At 35.0% G+C, this 25,226-nt stretch overlaps 1 protein-coding gene across 4 annotated transcripts in view; it reads right to left on the bottom strand.

Annotated features, from left to right (window-relative positions):
- Nucleotides 1-25,226, bottom strand: part of EXOC6B (exocyst complex component 6B) — a 532,267-nt gene that overhangs the window by 204,134 nt on the left and 302,907 nt on the right. For all 4 annotated transcript variants that reach the window (XM_032497821.1, XM_006176112.3, XM_014551873.2 and 1 more), the window contains 3 exons: nt 24,867-24,978; nt 15,366-15,500; nt 5,290-5,469 (listed from right to left, as the gene is read on the bottom strand). In XM_032497821.1, the coding sequence (XP_032353712.1) occupies nt 5,290-5,469; nt 15,366-15,500; nt 24,867-24,978 (427 nt within the window). The remainder of the gene's footprint in view (nt 1-5,289; nt 5,470-15,365; nt 15,501-24,866; nt 24,979-25,226) is intronic.

Here is a 25,226-nt window from a genome sequence, read left to right on the forward strand (position 1 = left end):
CAGCCCAAGCCAAGAAAATGCCCTGGACCTACTCACTCCAAGTTGTACTCACTCCAAGTTGCAGCAGGGCACTGGATCAGGAGTGGCCACAACCAGGGAGAAAACTCGCTCTTGGTACTCAGAGATGATCTGGTCTTTGGGCAGATCCTGGGTGGGACAGCAATCATGGCTGGTGCTTACTCAAGGAAAACATCACAAGCAGCCCAGATCTATGAGGGCAGCACTCTGCCACAGCTCACCTCTCAATACACACTGAACATCCACAGAGGCAACACCAGCTCTGCGATGTGGCTTCACAACAGGCAGCAGAGACAGGAGGCAGTGATTGTCCATAAGGGACAAAGAAGAGTTGCATGTGTGGCTGAGTTAGAGTAGAGCAAGAGAAACAACTGTGGATGCTTACACAGACAGCACACTGGAAACAGCTTGGAGTTCTCGCTGCAACTAATATTAAGCGAGAGCCCCCAGGGGCCCCACTGGCATCTGCACTCCTCTCACTTGGGCAAGTTTCCTAGTGTGGGGAAAGGAGAAAACACACACTTAAAAGGATCAGGCTGGATCCTCAGGGCTTCTGCTCTAGCAAACTGGGATCAGACTCTATCACTGACAGGATGATGATAGCCATTGAGCAAAGGGGAAGTCCCACCTCACACCTGGTACCAGCTCTAGCTCCTTCATCTCTAGCCTCAACCCTACCAAGCTGATAGCTAAAAGTACACCCTGAGGAAAGATCTGACTTATGTCCACCCCAGATCCAGCTCTACCACCAAACGCATTGGGCACACACAGTTTACATAGGGATGCTCCCAAATAAGAACACCCCTTCAAGACCATAATAGGTAACTGTTTCACCTAAATTCACAGAAACAAAGAAAGTTAATCGAAATGAATGACAGAGGAACTCAATGAGGTAACAGTGGTCCTAAATGACACATTAGACCAGTTAAACCTAAAAGATATCTACAGAATGTTCCATTCCAAACCAGCAGAATACACATTCCTTTCAAGTGCATGTGCAACATTCTCCAGGATAGATCACATGCTAGGCCACAAAACAAGGCTCGCCAAATTTAATAAAATAGAAATTATATCAAGCATTCTTTTCCCACCACAATGATATGAAATTAGAAATCAAATACAGGAAGAAAAATGTGAAAATCACAAACATATGGAGACTAAACAACATGCTACTAAAACACCAACTGTTCAACAAAGAAATCAAACAGAAAATCAGAAAATACCTTGAGGCAAATGAAAATGGAAATGCAACACTTGAAAAATCTATAGGATGCAGCAAACGAAGTTCTAAGAGGGAAGTTTATAGTAACACAGGCCACCCTCAAGAAATAAGAAAAACCTCAAATAAACTACCTAACCAATCACTTAGAGAAATTAGGAAAAGAACAAAGCCCAATGTCAGCACAAGAAAGGATATTTCCTTTCAATAGGAATAAAGATCGGAGAGGAAATAAATAAAATAGAGATCAAAAAAAAACCAAAAACCAGAAAAGACAAATAACACCATGAGCTGGTTTTTTTTTTTTGAAAAGATAAAATGATAAATCATTAGCTAGGCTCACCAAGAAGAAAAGAAGATCTTAATAAACAAAATATGAAATGAAATAGCAGCAATAACAGCTGATACCTGAGGGATTTTTAAAAAATCAAAAGGCAATGCTACAAACATTGCCAACATATGTCAACAAATTGGACAACCTAGAAAGAAATGGACAAATTTTTAGAAACATACAAACTGTCAAGACTGAAGCAAGAAGAAACAGACAATTTGAACATATCAGTCACTAGTAATGAAACTGAATTTGTAATAAGAAAACTCTGAACAAACAAAAGTCTGGAACCAGACTGCTACACATGGGGAATTTCTTCAAACACACAAAGGAGCACTAATACCTATCCTTCTCAAACTATTCCAAAAAATTTAAGAGGATAGAACACTCCCAAATTTATTCTACAAGGCCACTATTACCCTGATACCAACACCAGAAAAAGACACTACAAAAAAAAGAAAAAATTACAGGCTAATATCTTTGATGAATATAAATGCAAAAATCCTAAACAAAATATTAGCAAACTAAAACCAACAATATATTAAAAGGATCATATATTACATATGATAAAGTTGGATTTGTTCCAGGGAAGCATGGCTGGTTCACAAATCAATAAATGTAATACATGATATTAACAAAAGGAAGGATAAAAACCACATGGCCATCTCTATTGAAACAGAAAGTGTCTGACAAAATTCAACATCAATTCATGATAAAAACTCTCATCAAAGTGGGTATAGAGGGAACATATCTCAACATAATAAAGGCCATTTATGACAAACCCACAGCCAACATCATACTCAATGGTGAAAAGACTTTCCTCTAAATTCAGGCACAGGTCAAGGATGCTCACTCTCACTACTTCTATTTAACATATGACTGAAAGTCCTAGCCACACAATCACACAAGGAAAAGAAAGAAAAGGCATACAAATTGGAAAGGAGGTGTAAAACTGTCATTATCTGAAGGTGACATGATAGTTTGATACACAACATGATATATGATGTAGAAAACCCTAAAGACCCACCAAAAAACTATTAGAATTAATAAACGAATTTAATAAAGTTACAGAATACAAGATTAATTATAGAAATCTGTTGCTATTTTATATGCTAATAATGAACTAGCAGAAAGAGAAAGTTTTTAAAAATCTTATTTAAAATCACATCAGAAAGAATAAAAGTCCTAGGGATAAACTGAACCAAGGAAGTGAAAGACCTATACTTTGAAAATTATAAAACACTGATGAAGGAAATTGATGATACAAAGAAAAGGAAAAACATCCCATGCTCTTAATAGCTACATTACCCAAAGCAATCTACAGATTTAATGCAATACCTATCAAAATACCCATGACATTTTCCAAAGAACTAGAAAAAACAATCCTAAAATTCATATGGAACCACAAAAGAACCAGAATTGATGTAACAATCATGAGAAAAAAGAAAAAACCTGGAGGTATCATCTTCTTAGTCTTCAGACTATATTACAAAGCCACAGTCATCCAAACAGCACTGTATGGCACAAAACCAGACACATAGATCAATGTAACAAATAGAGAGCCCAGAAATAAACCCTAGATTGAATTAATCTAGGACAAAGGAGGCAAGAAATATACAACAGAGAAAAGACAATCTCTTCAATAAGTGGTGTTAGAAAAACTGGACAGTTAATGCAAAACAATGTGATTAGAACATTTCTTCATACCATATACAAAAGTAAACTCAAATGGATTGAAGACCTAAATGTAAGACCAGAAACCATAAAACTCTTAGAAGACATAGGCAGAACATCCCTTGACATAAATCGTAGTAATATTTTTTTGGATCAGTTTCCTAGGGCAAAAGAAATAAAATTAAAAAATGAACAAATGGGCTCACAGCAGAAAAAAAATGTGACAATGAATATATGTATGCTCATGTTTAACTGAAAAATTCTGCTCTACACTGGAAATTGACATAACATTGTAAAATGACTATAAATCAATAAAAAATGTTAAAAAAATAAACAAATGGGATTTAATTAAACTTAAAAGCTTTTGCACAGCAAAGGAAACCATCAACAAAAGAACCTACAGAATGAGAGAAAATATTTGCAAATGATGTGACTGAACAGGATTAAATATGCAAAATACTTTAAAAACTCATACAACTCAGTATCAATAAAACAAAGAACCCAATCCAAGAAATGGCAAAAGATCTGCATAGACATTTAAAAACAAAATACAGATGACTAAGAGGCACATGAAAAGATGTTCAACATTACTAGTTATTAGAGAAACGCAAATCAAAACAACCATGAGATATTATCTCACATCTGTCAGAATGGCCATCATCAAAATGTCTACAAATAACAAATGTTGGAGAGGATGTGGAGAAAACCCTTGTACACTGTTGGTTAAAATGTAAGTTGCTGCAGCCACTATGGAAAACAGTATGGAGGTTCCGCAAATAAACAGAAAATAGAACTACCATATGATCCAGCAATTCCATTCTTCAGTAAATATCTAACAAAAATGAAAATACCAATTGGAAAAGATACATGCACCCCAATGTTCAAAGCAGCATTATTTATAATAGCCAAGATATGGAAGCAACCTAAGTTTCCACCAACTGATAAATGGATACAGAAGATGTGAGATATATAGATATATATATATACATATATAGATATATATATATATATATATTTATGACTGAGTAGTATTCCTTTGTATCTATATTGTATATATACATGTATATATATATGTATATATACATGTATATGTATATTGTATATGTACATTGTGTGTGTGTGTGTGCGTGTATACACACACACAATAGAATACTGCTCAGCCATAAAAAACATGAAAGTCTGCCATTAGCAATGACATAGATGGAACTGGAAGATATTATGCTTAGCAAAGTAAGTCAGAGGAAGACAAATACTGTGTGATGTGACTTATACGTGGAATATAAAAAATAAAACAAATGGATATCTTTGGAAAACCAGAAACAGACTAACAGATATAGAAAATAAACTAGTAGTTACCAGTAAGAAGATGGAAGGAGGGAGGGAAAAGGTAAGAGGAAGACATTAAGAGATACAAACTACTATGTATAAAATAGATAAACAACAAAGATATATCATATAGCACACGGAACTATAGCCATTATCTTGTAATAACTTTGAATGGAGAAAAATTTGTAAAATTACTGAATCACTATGTGGTACACTTGAAACTAATATTAAATTGTAAATCAACTGTACTTCAATAAAAAAAGTGATAGAAATATGCTTAAGAAAATAGAGAAAAGGTAGACTAATTTGTCTAAAGAGATGGAGAATTTCAGCAGAGAATTTGAAGTAGTAAAAAAATTTAAATGGACATTTAAATATTTAAATAGAATTAAAAGATAGATTAAAATTTCTAACTTCTAAATTTCTCTTCCACTTCTACCAAGGCATTCATTATGTGTTTACACTTGTTACCCTGAACTTAGGAGGAATATAAGCAGATATAATATTAGGAACCATTTTCAGAATAAACAAAACGCAAACATCAGTGAAAAAATGACAGAAGAGATCTCAAAATCTTGTTAAGGGATGATAATTATAGTGCGAGATTTTATACCCACAGCTTCCTGGCAAGTTAAAGCAGAAACAAACATCTTACATCAAACTAGATTTTAAGAGAAATTCTTTCTATATGATGGGGAAAGTAAAAGCGACTGTCACTTACAGGAAGGTGTGTGAATACAGCAAAGGTGCTACGTAGAAAGGCAATGAGGTCTACTAGGTAATCACTAGCTTTGTTGCCCAAATCTCCTGTCATCCAGTCATAGTCGGCCAGCTGTAGAAACTGGTCAATCTTCTGGTTTAAGTTGGTATAAATCTCTTCTTCAGCCGCATGTCTGGCATCCTGTGAAATATGAAATTTTAATAATCATTCAGACTTCCAGTATAAGCAAAGCAGAAATTTCTGCTTGGAGATATCTCACGCTAAGTAACACAACTGGGAATATTAATATCACAGTCTCCATTATTTTTTTCTTTTTTCAAAAGCACAGTGGAGTCTTTTCTATTTTGTCTCTGCAAGACAAACTATTATTTTGCCTCACCAAATAGAGGAATTGTCTTCACTACCCTCAACTATCTGCATCCTTTTTACGTTCTTATCCCTGTTCAAAACTACATTTCATTCTCAGGATCCTAGTCTCTCTCTCTCTTCTGGGACTCCAAGAACCTCACTTCTTGTAATACTTGTCTTAAAACCTCTCTAATAAGCCCAAGTCTCTTCACTTTGCTTATTAGAAGTATTCTGAAGTTTCAATTTAATGCTATATATTCCCACTATTTACTATCCTACCTTTCTAGTTTCATTCTACTCAAGTTTCTTCAAAGATTGGTACACTCTGATGTTTTCTAAAATGTGCTCTAATTGACACTAGTCCTGAAAAACGCTAAAATAGCAAAGAGTTCATAGATCAAACAAGTTGGAGAAATGCTGTTTAAGAGATTCATGATGTACAATGCATATAAAAGGGTCTAAGAAGGATTATGGGACCAAAGTTCCAAGAAAAATATTTTCAGGACAAAAGGGTCTACATTGCAATGCTAACCATCCATCAACATGGATGGGTCCAAGGTAACCCGTGACCTCCGTGCTATCATACCCAATATTCATTTTCAGTCTGATCTTACTTGATCTCTATTAAACATTTTCTCCTATAATTCTGTTCTCCTTTGGCTTTCATGACATAGTTTTCTCCTGGTTTTACTTTTACTTTTCTGACCTGTGACCCTCTCACGTTCACTGGGTAATTTCATCACCTCCAATGGCTTCCACTTCCTCTGTCCTAACACATTCTTATTAAAGACTCATATATCTGCTTGCTTCCTAGGCATTATGATACTCAAACTTTGAACACAGTAAGTCCTGGACTAGAATGATCATAATCCCCACTCTTCACCTGTTCAGTTCAGTCCAAGGCAGAGATCTAAGCAAAATACTCAATTCCATTCTTTCCTTCATAGTCAGTTACTATGTCCTACAAATTCTAATCCCAAGATTTCTCTCTAACTTGTACCCTCCTCTCCATTTTCATGTTTTTAATGACTGCATAATTTGGCAATGTATTTACATACTATGAAATAGGCATTGGCTATGTTTACTTATATGAATAGTGTTTCAAGAGCATTTCTCTGCTTACATCCTTATGTACTCATATGATGATCTAATACTGTCCTTGAATTCCCATTTTACTGTTTTCTTTTAATTGATAAACATTGTTTTCTAGAAATTTGACTGGAAGAAAAATTGAGTAAAAGTGCAGAGCATTTGCAGACACTGCCTCCCATCCCCCTCCCACTCTTTCCCCTATTAAAAGATCTTGCATTAGTGTAGTACATTTGTTACAATACATGAACCAATGCTGATATTTCATTATCTAAAGTCCATAGTTTGCATTAGGGTTTACCACTTGTGTTGTACAGTTCTGTAGGTACTGACAAACGCATGATGTCATGTATTCCCATTACACTATCACACAGAATAGTTTCCCTTCCCTAAAAATCCACTCTGCTCAACCCATCCCTCCCTTGCTCATCTCCTAAATTCTGGAAACCACTGACATCTTTACTTTCTGCAACTTTGCCTTTTCCAGAATGCCACATACTTTTCAGATTGGCTTCTTTTACTTAGCAATGTGCATTTAAGCTTCCTCCATGTCTTTTTATGTCTTTAATAGTACATTCATTTTCATCATTGAATAATATTTCATTGTGTGGATGTATCACAGTTTGTTTATCCACTCACCTATTGAAGGACACCTTGGTAGTTTCCAAGTTTTGGTAGATATGAATAAAATTGCTATAACCATTCATGTGTAAGTTTTCCTGTGGCTTAAGATACCAGTTCACTTGGATAAATATCAAGAAGCATGGCTGATGAATTCTATGGTAAGAATATTTCTGTTTAGCCTTTTAAGAAACTAACAAACTATCTGGCAAAATAATGTTACCATTTTGCATTAGCGCCAGCAATGAATGAGTTGCTATTGCTCCAGAATTTGCTGGTGTCAGTTTTGGGTTTTAGCCTTTGTAAGTGTTGTATGGTGGTTTGTTGTTGTTCTAATTCATAACTCCCTCTCCATCCTTTGGTGAGGTATCTATTCAGATCTTTTGCCCATTTTTAAAGCAAACCTATGTTAAACTAACTTTTTTGTTTTCTTCTTGCTGAGTTTTACCAGTTCTGTGTATATTTTAGATATAAGTCCTTTATTAGATATGCATTTGGCAAATATTTTCTCCTTGTCTTTTCATTCTCTTAAAAGTGACATTTCTACAGCAAAAGTTTTTCATTTTAATGAAGTCCAACTTATCAGTATTTTCTTTGATGGTTTGTGTTTTGGCTGCTGTATCTAAAAACTCATGTCCAAACCCAAGGTCACTATTTTCCCTTATGTTACCATCTAGGAGTTTTACTGATTTTCTCTTTTCAGTGATTTCTGTTCTAATTTCTTTTCTTCTAATTACTTTGGATTTGACTTGCTGTTCGCTTCCTACTTTCCTAAGGTAGACGCTTAGATTACTAATCTTGGAATTTTTTCTTTTGTAATATATGCAAGCACCACTATAAATTTTCACATAAACAGTATTTTCACTGACGCTGCCAATTTTTCATGTTATGTTTTATTTTAATTTAGTTGGAAGTACTATCTAACTTCTCTTGAAACTTTTAATTTAGTTGGAAGTACTATCTAACTTCTCTTGAAACTTTTTCTTTGACCCATGTGTCTTTCTGAAGTTTATTGGTTAGTTTCCAAATATTTGGGGATTTTCTAGCTGTCTTTCGGTTATTTATTTCCAGGGATTAATTCTACTTGGTCTGAGAGCAAGTTGTGTTTCTGTTCTTTAAAAGTTCTTAAGATCTGTTTATTACCTAGAACATGGTCTTTCTTGCTGAATGTTAGGCTTGAGAAAAACATGCATTAAGCTGCTGCTAGATGAATTATTTTATAAATGTTTATTTGATCCAGATGATTGACAGTACCATTCAGTTCAACTACATCCTTACTGATTTTCTGACTCTTGGATCTGTCAATTACTGATAGAAGAGTTTACTAAAAGATTCTAGCAGGAAAAGATGTTGACTTAAAAGTACCTTTTTAGTATCTTTTCAAATACTCATGTATTTTTTTCTCATTTGATCTATTAGTGAATAATTTTAACAATTTTCTAACACTAAACACCCTTGCATTCTTAACTTTATCCTTTCAATGCACTTCTGGATTTTGTTAAATATTTTATTATTTATGATTTTTATATCAATATTTATTTAAATTGTTCAGATTTCTTGTGATTTCTCTGGTGTTTAAATCATTGTTATGTTAACTTTGCAAAAGTTAACTGAGATACTTTCCTTTTTTCCTCTATGATCTGGAGTAGTTTAAATTACACAAAAATCATGTTTTAGGAAAGCCTCCATGAATTCACTGGTGAAATCATGTGAATCTTGCCCAATTTTAAGAAGTCTTTAAAACAGTTACCATATGACCCAGCAATCCCACTCCTGGGCATATATCCAGAGAAAACTCCAATTTGAAAGGAGATACCCACCCCAATGTTCGTAGCAGCAATATTTACAGTAGCCAAGACATGGAAGCAACCTAAATGTCCCTGGACAGATGACTGGATAAAGAAGTTGTGGTGTTATACATATATATATATATATATATATATATGTATATATACACACAATGGAATACTACTCAGTCATTAAAAAAGAATGAAATAATGCCATTTGCAGCAACATGGGCAGACCCAGAGATTATTTTACTAAGTGTAGTAAATTAGACAGACAAATAACACATGATGTCACTTACATGTGGAATCTAAAAAAAAAGGAGACAAATGAACTTACAAAATAGAAACAGACTCACATAGAAAACAAACTTATGGTTATTAAAGGGGAAATGGGTTGGGGAGGGATAAATTAGGAGTTTGGGATTAGCAGATGCAAACTACTACATATAAAATAGATAAACAATAAGGTCTTACAGCAGAGTACAGGGAACTACATTCAATACTTTGTAATAACCTATAATGAAAAAGAATATTGTGTATATATACATACATACATATGACTGAATCACTATGCTGTTTACTAGAAACTAACACAACATTATAAATCAACTATACTTCAATAAGAAAGAAGTCTTCAATAACTGTTTCATGCCTTTCATAGCTATTAGTCAATTTTCTATATCTTTTAAAATCACTTTTTAATCATATATTTTCCTAAAGATCCTCAAATGTATTAGCACAGATTTATACAAAGTATTCTGGGTATTTAATTTCCTGATTTTAAATTTCAAGTGATTGTAATATATTTATTCCTTCCTTTCTCCCCTTCCTTCCATCTTTCTTTCAATCCTTCCTTCTTGTTTCCTTTCTTCCTTCTAGTTTACAAGGTAAATGATTTTTAAATTGCAACACATCCTTGTTTGAAGTCTCTCAAAGACTTTGGGAAGATAAAGTCCAAATTACCTCTCAACACAAAACAAAACGCTTCACAAGTTGGCGTTGACCTACTTCTCTATCTCACGGCTACTCTTAGACTACCTTGAATACGTCTGGTTTTATTTCATTATTTCATCTTTATACATGAAGTTGCCTCTCCTAAAAATGTCCCTTACTCTCTCCTCATCCTTTCTCCATCTGGATACCTTCTGCTGGTCCCAACATCCTCCTGCTGGATACCTCCTGCAGGGCCTTTTGTGCTAAGTCCTCTTTGAATGTCTCACAGCTGAGATAAGAACCATTTGCCTGCTTTTCTGGACCTGTCAATGTTGATTTCCCTTAGAGCTCAATCCTCACACCTTTTCTCTATCTATGTTTAGTTCCCAGAAGAAAGTCAGCTCCATGGCATTAAGCACCATCTTTACACTGATGAATTCTAAATTTTTACCTCCACCTGTGACTTTGCACTGTCAGTGTAATATCTCTGTCACAGATGAGTACTAAATATCTCAAGTTTAATATGTCAAAAGTGGAAGCCTTGATTCTACAGCCATGCCCCAAATCTGATAATGTCTTACTGTTCCCCATCTCAGTTAACAGTACGATTATTCATCCAGTATGCTTAATTCAAAAATCCTGAAATTTTCCTTGACTCCAATCTTTCTCTTATAACCCCATACCTAATCTAGCAGTAAAACTTGCCATCTCTACCTTCAAAAGTACTTCTTTTACTTCTACCCCTACCACTAGTCTAAGCGACCATTGTCTTACCTAAATTACTGCAATAACCTTCAAATTAGACTCTCTTCTGCCACTCTTACGGACCTATAATATATTTTCCACTCAGCAACCAGTGGTACCCATTATAAATCAGACTATCACTACCACTTCCAATCTTGAGATGGCCTCATATTTCATTTCCAAATAAAAAAAGTATTTACTGTGGTCTACAAGGCCAGAAATCATCTGACTCCTGACAATCTTGTCTCTTACCATTCCTACCGCCAATGACAATTACATCACTGCCAGACTCAGCCCCCTGCATACTGCTCATGTTGAACACAATACCTACTATTGTATTACCCCTAACGAGAATGCTTACCTATCAGAAATCCAAATGATTCCATTTCTTATTTCATTCAAGTCATTTATTTTTCTTCCTAGTTCTGGCCACTACCTGACATTAAATTAATTTTTTTGTTTGTCTGTGTATCATGTAGCATTCCCACTGAAATATCAGCTCTGTAAAGTCAGGAGACCTGTTTATTGCCTGATGTGTAGGAGATGCTTTTGTGGAATCAGTGAAGTTGGATGTATTTACTGCAATTTACTGTATTTACTGCATTACTCTAGCACTTTTCTTTCTAGAACTATTGAAAAGTGTCTGTCTTTCCTGTGGATTATAAACTCTAAGTCCAAACACTAAGTATTTTCTATTCCTCTATTCAAAAACCTACCCAATTTTATGGTAAGCACACAAACAGTATTTGTGATGGGATAAATTAATATGTGCCTTCATTCTATTTTGTAAGTGAGTGAGGGAATTCTTATGAACAAGGAAAGCTAAGGATGCCAGCTTGATTAGGCCACATATGGTGCAAACAAGGGGAACTTTGCAAGGAAATATCTTGACGACCTTTGCTTGTTTTTGCCCCTTTTTCAGCATAAAGGTTTCCATCTGCAAGGGAAAGTTTTCTGGAAACAGTAGCTTAGGAAAATACACAATATGTAGCTGTTATAATTGCCATGTTTATACTGAGATCTGGGTTAGCTGGTCTGAAACAGTCCTGGTAAAAATAAACTTTCAGTGTGTTTTAAGTAATCAGTGTTTCCAATAAGCGCTGTCAACATGACCTTTAGTGGTCTCCAGAACTTCTCCTTTGCTAAGTATTTAACTCACTGCCCAACCCCTATGGCTTCCTGTCTGCCTTTAATTTTCCCCCAGCAATTATAATGGTGCAGCAACAACAAAATACACAAGCCATCCTTTGGGAGGATTTCTGACTATAATTTGAAAAGCTCTTGAAACAAGAAAATTGCAATGGGTTAGAGGAAAAATAACAGTACATATTACATATTTCCCATATGATAGACAAGTATAAATGAACCTCACATTCTAAGTCCCTAAATCCTATTGAATACTGAGCACTCAACTAGAGCCCCTTCTACACCTTCCTTGGTGAAATTTTGGCTTTGGAAATCATGTGGAAATATTTTTTGATAAAATTATTACATATGATCCATAATAATGCTAATATTTAAGAGTCCTTACAATTCCTACTAAATTGTCTGAGTTCATCCTGAAATTCTTAAAGCTCTTGTTATATTTTCATACTTATACTTAAAGTCTCTTCATTAAATAAGTCTTTTCCTCACTAAAAGAGTGTCAATATTAACATTATTGAAAAGTTTACAAGTAATAACACAATATAATATCATGTATAATTTTGTTTTAAGTAATTTTGTAGGTAATTCAAAACAATCACACCATGAATGTGTAACTCATCTAGCAGCTGACCTAATCACATACGTACGTAGAGAATGTTTTGTGGTTGTACATCTCATTTTTTCCCCCCTTTTTCCAGCTTTATTGAGGAACAATTGAAAATAATATTATAATATATTTAAAATATACATTGTGGTGACTTGATATGCATATATATTTTGAAAGGATTCCCATCTCAAGTTATTTAACACATTTATCATCTCACTCTTTTTTTGGTAAGGATATTTAAGTTTCATTTTCTTAGCAAATTTCAGTTTTACAATACAGTATTATCAACTATAGAAACCATGTTTTTACATTAGATCCTCAGATCATATTCCTCTTATAGCTGAAAGTTTGCAATCTTTTACCAACTTCTCAATTGCCAAACTTACTCCCACAGTGACTGGGAACCACTTTTCTGTTCTGTTTTGATGAGTTTGACTTTTTTTTTTTTAATTGAAGTATAGTTGATTTATAATGTTGTATTAGTGACTTTTTTTTTTTTAAGATTCCACATATAAAAGATACCATGCAGTATTTGTCCTCTGTTGTGGCTAATTTTACTTAGCATAATGCCCTCAATGTCCATACACAATGTTGCAAATGGCAGAATTTCCTTATTTTTCATGGCTGAATAATATTCATACACATATATACATTGACACACACACATATGTATACATACACACACATATGGAGAATATATGTAATATTTTCATTAACCATCCACCTGTTGATGGACACGTAGGTTATTTAGATACCTTGGCTATTGTAACTAATGCTGCAATGAACATGAAAGTATACATGACTCTTCACAATAATGATTTCTACTGCTTTGAATATACACCCAGAAGCAAAAGTGCCAGATCATACGGTAGTTCTATTTTTAATTTCTTGAGGAACCTCCAAACTGTTTTCAATAGTGGCTGTAACAGCTTACATTCCCACCAATAGCATACAACGGTAGCCTTTTCTCCACAACCTTGCCCACATTTGTTATCTCTTGTCTTTTTGATGGTAGCCATTCTACCACGTGTGAGGTAATATGTCTCATTCTGGTTTTGATTTGCATTTCTTTGAGGATTCGAGATGTTGAATATCTTTTTATCTGCATATTGGCCATTTGTATGTCTTCTTTGGAAAAATATCTATTCAGTTCCTCTGAATATTTTTTAATCAGATTATTTGGTATTTTGCTATTGAATTGTATGAGTTCTCTATGTATTTTAGATATTAGCCTCTGTATCAGATACATGATTTACATACATTTTCTCCCGTTCCATTGGCTGCTGTTTCATTTTGTTGATGGTTTCCTTTGCTGTGCAGAAGGTTTTTAGTTTGATGTAGTCCCACTTGTTTATTTTTGCTTTTGTTGCCTTTGCTTTTGGTGCCAACTCCAAAAAATCACCTCCAAGATCAATGTCAAAGAAGTTACCCACTATGTTTTCTTCTAAGAGCTTTATTATTTCAGTCTTAAGTTCAAGTCTTTATCCATTCTGAGTCGATTTGTGTGTATGGTGTAAGACAGGGATCCTGTTTCATTCTTTTCACATGTGACTGTCCAGTTTTCCAAAAAACCATTTATTGAAAAGACTATCCTTTCTGCCTTGTATATTCTTGGCTCCTTTGTCATAAATTAATTAACCATCTATGCGTGAGTCTATTTCTTGGCTCTCTAACCTGTTCCACTGATCTATGTGTCTGTTTTTATGCCAAAACCATACCATTTTGATTTCTACAGCTATATAATATAATTTCAAATCAGGAAGTGTTGATGTTTCCAGATTTGTCCTTCTCTCTCAAGACTGCTTTGGCCAGGGTCTTTCATTCTTTTTTCTTACAACAGAAAAAGAACAGATCACACCAATAACTTTTAAATTTCATAAAATCTAATAAGCTATATGAATCAAATTTAATTTCTTCTCTTAAATCTACTCTCAAGGGAAGGTACCAGTAAATAAGGAAAGAGGATAAAATGATAGGAAAAAGTAGCTAACAGTGGAAATAAATCATGATTTCAAACCTACAAGTTTACAACTAACATCAACTTCTGAATTTCAAAAGGGTGACACAGATTTGTTTCAAAACTAAAATAAGCAAATAAAAACAAACAAAAAACCCCGCAAAACATTCACATTTGTCTTTATGTCAGAACGTACCATTTTAGTGTTTACGATGTTGTCCTGTTACTTTTTCTCCTTAATATTTATGTAAAACTCACATGGCAATATAAAGGAGTCTCCTAGGGCTCTTTAATATTAAGGCATTTATTCTCCAGAAACTTATCTGCTATCAATTCTTTTTTCACGTCATTTTTCCCATTTGAACCAACACTGGATCAAAACTAGTGCTGTAACCTTGTGGGATAATTATAAAATTGCTAACTACAATAGCAAGGGACAGAAATTCCTCCCTAAAAAGTAAGTTTAGAAAAGAAAAGAAAAAAAAAAAAAAACTGGACACAGGACATAGAGAAGAGATGATGCTAAATAAAGCATTTTAACTGATGTTGATTTCCGCTACAACCACTATTATCTAGACCATACTTAAGAATTCTTGACTGCCAGATGGTCAACTGAAGAAATAGCCATTTTCATATGCAAAACATAAGGAAGATCAGTGGACACTGTTGTAGACATTTTTAGCTTAAATACCCCAAAATTAGCATTGGTATTTGTTTTCCTAAGGAAATAAGTACTTATTCTCAAGACTCTGTATGAATGGTCTTCTTGGGAGAAACAAAGCCATGTCAGGTAGAATGCCCAGCACACCAGAAGTAGTTCTACAGTCATGCAGGGACTTCTCACCTTAAAAGTTGTTGTGCCATAGAGCTTGGTGGTGTGGACTGTCTCTGGAAGCACATTAGTGATGTTGGTGATGAATTCTTCCAAGTACTTACAGGATTTCTCCAGGTGTGTTGTATTGATAATAATCTGGACAAGCTAGAAAACAGCAAGAACGTGTTAAGAGTCATTTGATTATTCACCCCAGGATGAATGGCTCAGTATGAATGTGCTGATACAAGAAAAACAAAAGGTATGGCGACAGAGGCCATCTGTACCCTGCAAAGCGTATGTTAAAGCACTTCCTCTATGAAGCCTTTGTTGACTTTCTAAAGCATCTTGTATTTCTCACTACTATAGGAGTAACTGTCATTATTTTAAACTAGTTTCCTTCTATACCAAACAAATAAATAAAAATTTTAAAAAAAGACTAGACTAAGATCAAAGACTGAAGGTGTTTAGCATAGTCCCTGGCAATAAATAATTGCCAAATGAGTGAAATAAATAAACTCACTAAAGGAACAAGAATGACTGAAATGGCACAATGAAGTTTTAAAATTAGGCATCAAAAACAGATAAAAGTTGGAATAGATTATAGTATATTAACAAACTACATTAGTTTATGGAAGAAAGAACATGAGCACTGAAGTCAGAGAAACTAGGGATTAAGTACTGAAAAATTATTGATATTGAGAAAGATTCTTCACTTTTCTAAGCCTGTTTATTTACCTATAAAATGTTAGTAATAATTTCTTCGACACAGAGTTACTGTGAAGATTAAGTATTCTTTTGTTAATACAATTTTCCTTTTCTTACAGAAGAGACCCTTAAAGACAGTCTGGTACAACGCAAAGTCATCTATAAATTACCCTGAGAGAAGAATGAGGAAGAAACTATTATTGTCTGTAGAGAATTAAAGTTTGTAAAGCACTTCATAGTTTATTTTCTTACACTATCTTCCCAGCAACCTAAAGAAGTAAGTGGGCATAATCATTCTTTCCATTCTGCTGTAAGAGAAACAAAAATGAGGCTTTTTTTTTTTAGATCACATAACATAAAAAGCAGGATTCAGATCTGAGTCATCTACCTTCAAATTATGGACTCATCTAAATGACTTCTGACAGTGTCTTTGGCATAAGCAAAGATGGCAGCCGTGGAATGCTGCGTGTCTATGTAAATTAAGCAGAATTATCAGATTCACGGTCTGCCACCAACTAGACTTCTCTATGCTTTGATTCTACTCTTTACAAACATTAAATTAAATTTTAAAAGGAGTGATACTTACTACTTATTTCAACTATAAAAGCTATTCATACTCCCAAGTCTAAAAGAAATATAAAGAAAAAAATGTAATGGAACCCTTTTTTGTCTTTCTTTTCTGCATCTTTAACTCTTCATTTCCACAAGAATACATCTAGTGATGGGGCTGTGGCAGGTAGGGGGAGTTTTGGTGTATAAGGCTATGGATGAACTCAAGCCTTCCTTTAGTCCAGTGAGATAGTAAGCCAGGGGAGAGCAGGTAGACACAAGGGAGAAATTGGAATTGAAGATGAAGAAAAGTACTATACGTTTTCATAATCAAATGATATTTCAAAACAATGTTTAAAAGATGGAATTATGTTTCAGTAGAAGTCACTGCATTATACTGTGGAACATTAAACAAAAATATTAGTAGGACTATAATCAGAAAGTGCATTCTTATCTCAACAGCACCCAGCACAGCACTAAACACACAGTTCACTCTTTTAAAAGAATGTCAGTTGGTAACGACAATACTTTAGAAATGGATTGGAGTAAAGACAAAGGTAACATCAACCCCCTTAAGGATCAGTCAGAAGATCTGAGGAAAACAGCTACTTTTGAAACATGATGACAAAGGTCAAAGATCCAGGATGCAGTTCCAGCAAAGATGAAAAGTCAGGGCAACAACAAGGCTAAATCTCTGTATTATTCCCCACAACTCATCACACAAGTTCATATTCATGACAAGGCCCTTTCCATTCATTCAACAGTTTGAATTTGGAGACTCAGAGTTTTGGACACAGATACTGTCTCCCATAAAATTACCCCCAAACATCAGACTTTTATCTTTAGAATGCTTTAGGAAAAAATCCACCCCAAAAAGCAATTTCTCACTTCTTCCTTTCAACATGTTTCTTCTTCAGAGGAGGACTAAAATCATATAAAAAATTTAAACTGTCTACATTAAATCACTCTTCTTCATGAGTAGGAAGGTGGCCAATGGCAAAGTTGTCTCGATACGGAACTCAGAAAAGTAAGAGAGTTAACTTGGAGAACTGAAAAATTTCTATTTAAAAATCAGCATTACCTACAGGGAACACATTCTACCTATCAAAAGAAATCCTAATAATAAGGAGGAATCATGTCATGTTATAGAAATAAAAAAACAGTGGCAGTCAAAGAGAAAATTGTCGTGTTTTGCAGGATATTGGCAGTTAAAAAAAAAAGGAGGCGGCTTCACTGGGCACAGTAGTAATTTCCCATGACTTTTTAAAGATCTGTCAACACAAAAGATCACCATGAATTACATCAATTGGCTGTCAGTCACTTTTGAAATGTTTCATTGCTGAGCATAGAATAGACTATTAAAACACTCTAGGATTACTGTAGATACCATGTCATTTTCAAAAGGAATATTGTCTGTTAATGAGGTCTAAGTGATCTCTACTCCTGAATGACAGCTAACCAAAATCCTTACAAGGGCATTTACAAATGTGAAGCCACATGCTTTGGGGATAATTTTGAACTTAAGGATGAAATGAAGCAATTTCAGATATCAACTTCCATCAGAGTTTGAGCTCCTTTGATATTTTTAACCCCTACTTCCCACTCTCTTACAAAAATATATCAATGCAGCAATCCAAACTGTATTTATTTTTTCAAGGACATGGAGCTAACAACATACTAAGATATTGGTTATGTCCTATATAAAGTGAGGTTCGATGAGAACGGTTCAAAAAAAGAAAACACTATAAAGCAAACACCTCTCACAACTAAATGGCGGAAGTCATTTAAGTTAAAAACCATTAAGAAGCGGAACTTTTTTCTGTCTCTCTTTCCTGGTATCAGAGAGAATCTAATGGGGAAGGCACAGATTAGGCTGCAGAAGTCATTTCTTTTCCAACCCTGCTTCAAACATGGTAGCAGAGTCTGATCAATGATCACAGATAGATGTTTATATTCTTGACAAGCTCCAGAAAAGAAAATGTCTTCAACAGTTCAAAACTAAGCCCTAAACTCCAAGAAGAGGAGTCAATTTCCAATTAAAAATTACTCCTAGGGTATACACATCTACTTATATTAGCATCAGTATTATCTTGTTTCCCAAAGCAAAGAATTCAGTATACTCAAGCTCCAAGTGGTCTAATCCAAACCAGGAACATAACACCTCGCCACACCACCAGTTCCTCTCAGCTGTTGATCTGCAAGAACTAAATAGCAGCCTCGGCTCTCATTCACAAAAATAAGCTATCCCTAATATCAAGGAATTTTATCTTCATTTTACCCCAGCAAGGTATGTCAACTACTCATTTTATACCATTTCCAAGGCAAATCCCTAAAATACTAAAATATTTGGAATTACTGGTTCCAAATTCAAAGGTATAATACAAAGCTTATATGTGACAAGACATATGTATAAAATGTTTTAACATAATATTAGCAATATTATTGCTGTTAACAACAGGGGATGTAGACAAATGGTATGTGGGAAATAAGTAACCCAGGACAGAGCCATAACGTCATCAATCTAGACTATGTTAAAAATAAAGGGTGAATGCAAAGCATTGTCCATTTATTCAGATCATAATCATACAAATATAAATATTCAATATGCTGTTACTAACAGGACCTCTGAATTTCTTTAATGTTACCATAAGAACCTGCCTATCTACTTCCTTTCTTCTCTCTTTCATTAATTAAGAACTCCCACGTGCCAAGAAACTGGGATACTAATGTCTACAATTATACACAAGACAAAGTCCCTGGCCTCATGGAGATTACGGTAAACACATACAATATATAAACACATAGTATAATGTCAGATGGTAATGAGCACTGCAAATAGAAGGGAGGGTAAGGAGTTACATGGTGACGGTAGATCTGAGCTATTTTGAGATAGGTCTCCTTAAGGAAATAACACTTGAGTAGGGAGGGGCTTAAATAATGTGAAGATTATGAATGAAAAATATTACCAGCCACATCAATAAACAAAGAAAGCTGTGTCCATCAAGTTATCACCTGTTATGGCCACCCTCTACCCACTACCTCTACCCCTCCACCTCCCCGAGAGTGAGCAGAGGAAACTCAGGATGCAGACAAGCAGGCAGCCCAGCCTCTGCAGCTACTACCAATGGTCCCCACTGAGGGATCTCAAGGTGGGAAAGAACAAGATACTGGCCCAAGATAGCTACGTGCATATCAGAGGAATGATTTCAATGAGCCCAGACCTTTGCACCTTCCCGTAGATAAAAAAAGCACTAAGTTCCTTAACTTGAGATATCTGGCTTTCTTTAACTAACAGTAATCTTTTGATGAATTGACTATGTGGTCTTTGTTACAAAAAAACCCTCCTATATATCCTGGCTTCTCCCTTGCCTGGGTGGAACAGTCTCTTAGAGCAATCTGAGAGGCTGCGTCCCAGGCTTGAGTCCTCAGTTTTGTCCACTGAATAAAACATAACTCTCAACTTTTAGGTTGTGCATTTTATTTCAGTCGACAAGGTGTATTTCTATCATCTGTAATAAATTCTTTTTAGTCCAATTTATAGCTTAAGCTTTTCTATCAATACATTCTTCACAAAGAAGCACAGTGTCTTTTGATTCATCTTAAAACCTTCTTTCAAATTTAACTAATTCTCTGATATTCTGAGATTAATAAATTGGTGGTTTATTTCCTTTCTCCCCAGGATACTGATGATTTTAAATTAGTGTGGTGCAAAAGCAAAGGTTTAGAACAAAGAAATCTTATTTCTAAACTTACTTCAAATCTTATTTTTAAAAGAAAATCGAAACTTATCTCAAATCTTATTTCCAAATTACTTGCTGGCTGGGTGGCCTTAAGCAAAGTTACTACCTTTCATCACCTTCAAACTGAAATAATAACATCAACGTCATATCAAAGAAATAATAAATATATTACAAGTAATTAAACATAAATGTTAATACAAATAATAAAGTATTGAGTGTAAAATATACCAAATTCCTGGGAGCTATTTCATATCAATGTGTGGACTTACTACTTATGATGGCTTAAGAAAATGTATAAGCACGCTGGCTAGTCTCACTTTAATTCAGATCTACTAGCCAAAGTGGGCACTTAATGCTACGAAACAATCGCATTATTGAGCATGAACTAATCACTTTTCCACACACTCACAGATACCTTCTCTCCCCTTAAACCTCAGTGTTTGCTCTAGATCTCACTTTAAGCTGAAGACTTTTCTTTCACTGGGAGAACTGAGCATTTGAAGACTGGCACCATAACATATATCCAAACACTGCCATCTGCATCCACATACTCTGATGCTCATCTGTTACCAGAGGTGAACCCTACGCTACCTAAAACCTATCCCTTTAATTGTGCATGAGATTCTAAACTCTGTCTCCTACTCAAGCATATTACTCCAGAGGTTTCCCCATTTCTCCTACATCATCATCAACTTTTTGCAACTTATTACTCACTCTGATCAAAAATAACATGTTGTCACTCTTCCTATTAAAAAAAAAAAGCAACTTTTAATCAATCTACTTCTCCCACCAGCTACCGCCTCATTTCTTTGCTTACCTTTGTAACAAAATTCCAAAAAATTAAAATTAAAAGACACTATGAACTCAACTACAAAACAGAAACAGACTCGCAGACACAGTACACAATCTCATGGTTACCGGGGTAAGGGAGTGGGAAGGGATAAATTTGGGAGTTTGAGATTTACAAATGTTAGCCACTATATGTAAAAATAGATTTTTTAAAAAGTTTCTTCTGTAGAGCACAGGGAACTATGTTCAATATCTTGTAATAATCATTAATGAAAAAAATGAAAACGAATATATGTATGTATATGCATGACTGGAACATTGTGTTGTACAAGAGAAACTAAAACATTGCAATTGACTGTACTTCAATAAAAAAAATTCCCTGAAAGAGTTGTCATATAATCACTGTCAGAAATTTCTCTATTTCTATTCTTTAACTTTTCTAATTTAAATAAACATATCATTAGGATAGTTCAAAAGAGTTGCAGAGTTCCCAAACACTCCACACCTCCACAGTATTCACCACCTTTCGTCACACTAGATGATTTACTTATTTATCTTGTCATTTATTATCTGTATTCTGCCACTAGAATGTAAGCAAGAATCTCTTTTGTTGTTATCACTTATCTATCCTTAAGACATAAATCAGTGCCTGTCATACACTAGGCACTCAATAAATATTGTGAAGCTAATTTCAAAAATCATTTATCTTAAGATATCTTATTCTAACTTCTGACTTTTCTTAATTGAAACATCCATCTCTGTACTAGCCCTGACAACCACTGTTTACCTGCCTAGACCTTTTTCTTAATAACAGACAATGTGCATTGAGTATTTGCTATATATGCCAGGCACTACTCATAGCACTCTACAGGTTCATTTAATCTTCACAACAATCCTAGGGAATATATGCTATTATTATCACCATTTTAGATATAAATCCAAGGAATTTGCCCAAGAAAACGGTTATTAAGGGGAGAGCCAAAAACTGGAATCCAGGCAGTCTCCTTTAGAACATACACTCTTAAGTACTGCTCAACTGACCTTCCCCTCACAGACCTGGAAGAAGCAGCCATAGGAAAACAGCTGCACCTGCTGACTGAACTAGAGAGCGTCACTTAACGTCTGAGAACACAAGGCATTCACATTACAGCAGGTGTGAGAACTGAAAGGGAATGCTGGACTGGCTCAACATGGGAAAGTGAAGGAGCCACGGGAAAAGCCTGGGAGCCAGGATACAGAGAGCACATGGAGAGAAAAAAATAATAAGAGATGAGATACCATACAGCCTCAAAACATGACAGGCAGACAGACAGACATTGGCTTGTAGGAACTTCTAAGCACTAAAAATATCGTCTGGCAACCTGAAATAGGATTCTGTGGGTTCTGACCGCTTATACTACTGCTATCATTTGAGTGGATGTCTGCTCCCTGTTAACTAGAAACACTTCCATGTTACTATGGACCTCCTGTAAAAATCTCTACCTTCATTATGATGAAATAACTAAAACAATATGGAAAGCAGTACATTAAAGTAAAAGTGAGTAAGTATGGGAAAAAAATAACCCAAACTTAAGTCTCATTTCTATCACTCTGCTAGCTTAGGCATTTTCGTTTAACTTTAACTATGCCTTCTATAAAATGGGAATAATAACATACGCACAGCCTGCTTCAAATGCTACTGTACTTAATGAGGTGATATTTGTGAATGGACTTTGAAGAATATAGATTGTTCCACAAACGTTGATAATTCCACATGTGAAATCACTTCAGTTACCTATAAAGAATGATATAATGTCTTCTCTTTCATGAGAGGTGGAAAATAGTTATCAAAGATTTACTGGTTGGTGATGAAAAAAAATCGCTGATTATGTGTCTATACAGATACACACCACCATAATAGCCATAGCAAATAAATGTGTGTGGGTGTTCATTCATTCATATGCAAAGATTTTGATAATGAAAGTACATTTGCCTAAAAAGATCTGGTGATTTAGAAATAACATTTAGCATTCACTGAAATGGTGCCAGGAATTCTTTGATAAGCTCTTACTGCTTCTTCCTATCTGTACCTCATCTGTACAGTGCCCTTGAAAAGGACAAGGGGGTCAGAAAAAAGGAAGAACTGAGGAGTCAGATCTTCTCCCAAGATGCCACAGTAAATGAGTACCACACCTAAAATCCAGAATCTTCTGAGGCTAAAGCTGTTTCCATCACACCATGTCTCTGATATGCTACTTGTTTTAAGTGGCTTTTTTTTTTTTGGTACACCTGAAACTACACAATACTGCAAGTCAACATCAACAGAAAATAAATAAACTAAATACCAAGGTTTTTTAAGAGACTGCTAAATCAAATGGAGTAAGAAGAATAATAACAAGAGTTATAATACAGAAGTAGTACACAAAATAAATAGTAGCAAATTCCCTGTCCTACTTGGAACTCAGAAAAGGAGAACAGTATCTATTCTAACAAAAGCAGGAGGACTTCCGAATTTTCACTCCAACTTTCCCTTTTTTTGTAGTGTTCCTGATTACAAAAAGAAGTTAGCTTATTCTCACACACAAAAAGGCAATACCGAATATTTCTATACTAGGCAAGACAAAGGAAGCTCTGCAAAATAAGGGGGTGGTCCTAAATAATGTCAAATTACAATAATGTCAATTGTAAAAAAAAAAAAAAGTTTATTATAAGTAGAATTCAATCACTGCCAATGTTCTACATTATAATACAGTATTTTAAAAACTCAACACAGTGAAAGAAATAATCACTCCAAAATCAGAAGTAGATGCTCACCTGGCTTCCAGCTGTCTTTACCTATGGGTCAGTATCATTAACCACTTACTGCCTTTCATTACAGACCTTGACAATGGATATCTAAAAATGTCAGTTTTTCCTAGACCAACTGACTTTGAAATGACACTACCTCTATAGGCAAAACAGATGGCCAACAGCCTTGCCCTTTACCTGTGAAAAAAATTCCTCCAGGCTCTCACTTTTGGCCCCCTAATTTCCATAAAGTGGCAGGTTGAGGCTCCCACACAACCTGGGTTTCTAAAAGAAAGGAAACTTCACATCGTTCTAAATTTTAGGACTTCACGCCAATGCGCCAAATCTTCAGTTTGCCAAGATACCGTTCTCAACATATGTACGGTGCACCTCCACCTTTTGTGAGACTGTAGAAGCTTCCACAGAAACGTGACGTTTGCCTTTCTTTCAGGTTTCCTCAATCCCAAATCCCCAGGCTTACATGCTAATAAAGAAAAATTTACAATTCATACACTTGATGTATCTCAGAAACAAAATCTGAGTCTAACGCTAACCAAGGAGTCTGAGTGCCAATATCCTTGGTATCAATGACAGGCTGGCAAAATGGGTGCCGTATGTTGTATCTGAACTGCCATTCATTTGGATACAGCCCTGATGTTGACTATATTCCCCAACCAACATTTCTTTTACTTAATCAGTGGCAGATAACACAAATTCAACCCAACCACTTCCAAAAGGAAAACCAGTTCAGCTAGTGAAAACAATGAGAGAAAAAAAGTGACCTTTCCAAAAAAATAATGGATTCCTCCAAGGTGAGGAAAGAAAAACACAAGGGATTTAGTTTGCAATTTCACCAATGAGTCCATCAAGGGAGAACACGATAGACCACACAGAAAGTTATAATCAATTCACACACAAGCCCTAGAGCTTAGGACATCTGCTCACATACTGCCTTAGCTGCCTCCAGTAAGAGCAGCTTTACCTCAGTAAGTCCAATATTCTTCCTTTTAATGACATTCTGCAGAGAGTTGCTCAGAGTCCTAGTTAGCAACAGGTTTGTAGATTTACGAATCATGTCATCAACTTCAGTTGAGCTGAAAAGGAAGTGTCAAGAGTCGGTCATACCAGGTAGGAGAACTATTTTGCATACAAACAAGGTGTCAGTGGCACTTGTAATAATAATAGTAATCGTAGCAGTAATAATGATCATCACCATCATAATGATAACAGCAGGAAATAACATTTATTGTATACCAGAAATTATTCTAAGTATTTTAATGTATCAAAATTCACTTACCCTTCACAATAACCACAGGAAGTAGTTTTTCTCATTATCTCTACT

Source organism: Camelus ferus, chromosome 15 (assembly GCF_009834535.1).
Source record: "Camelus ferus isolate YT-003-E chromosome 15, BCGSAC_Cfer_1.0, whole genome shotgun sequence".
NCBI lineage: Eukaryota > Metazoa > Chordata > Mammalia > Artiodactyla > Camelidae > Camelus > Camelus ferus.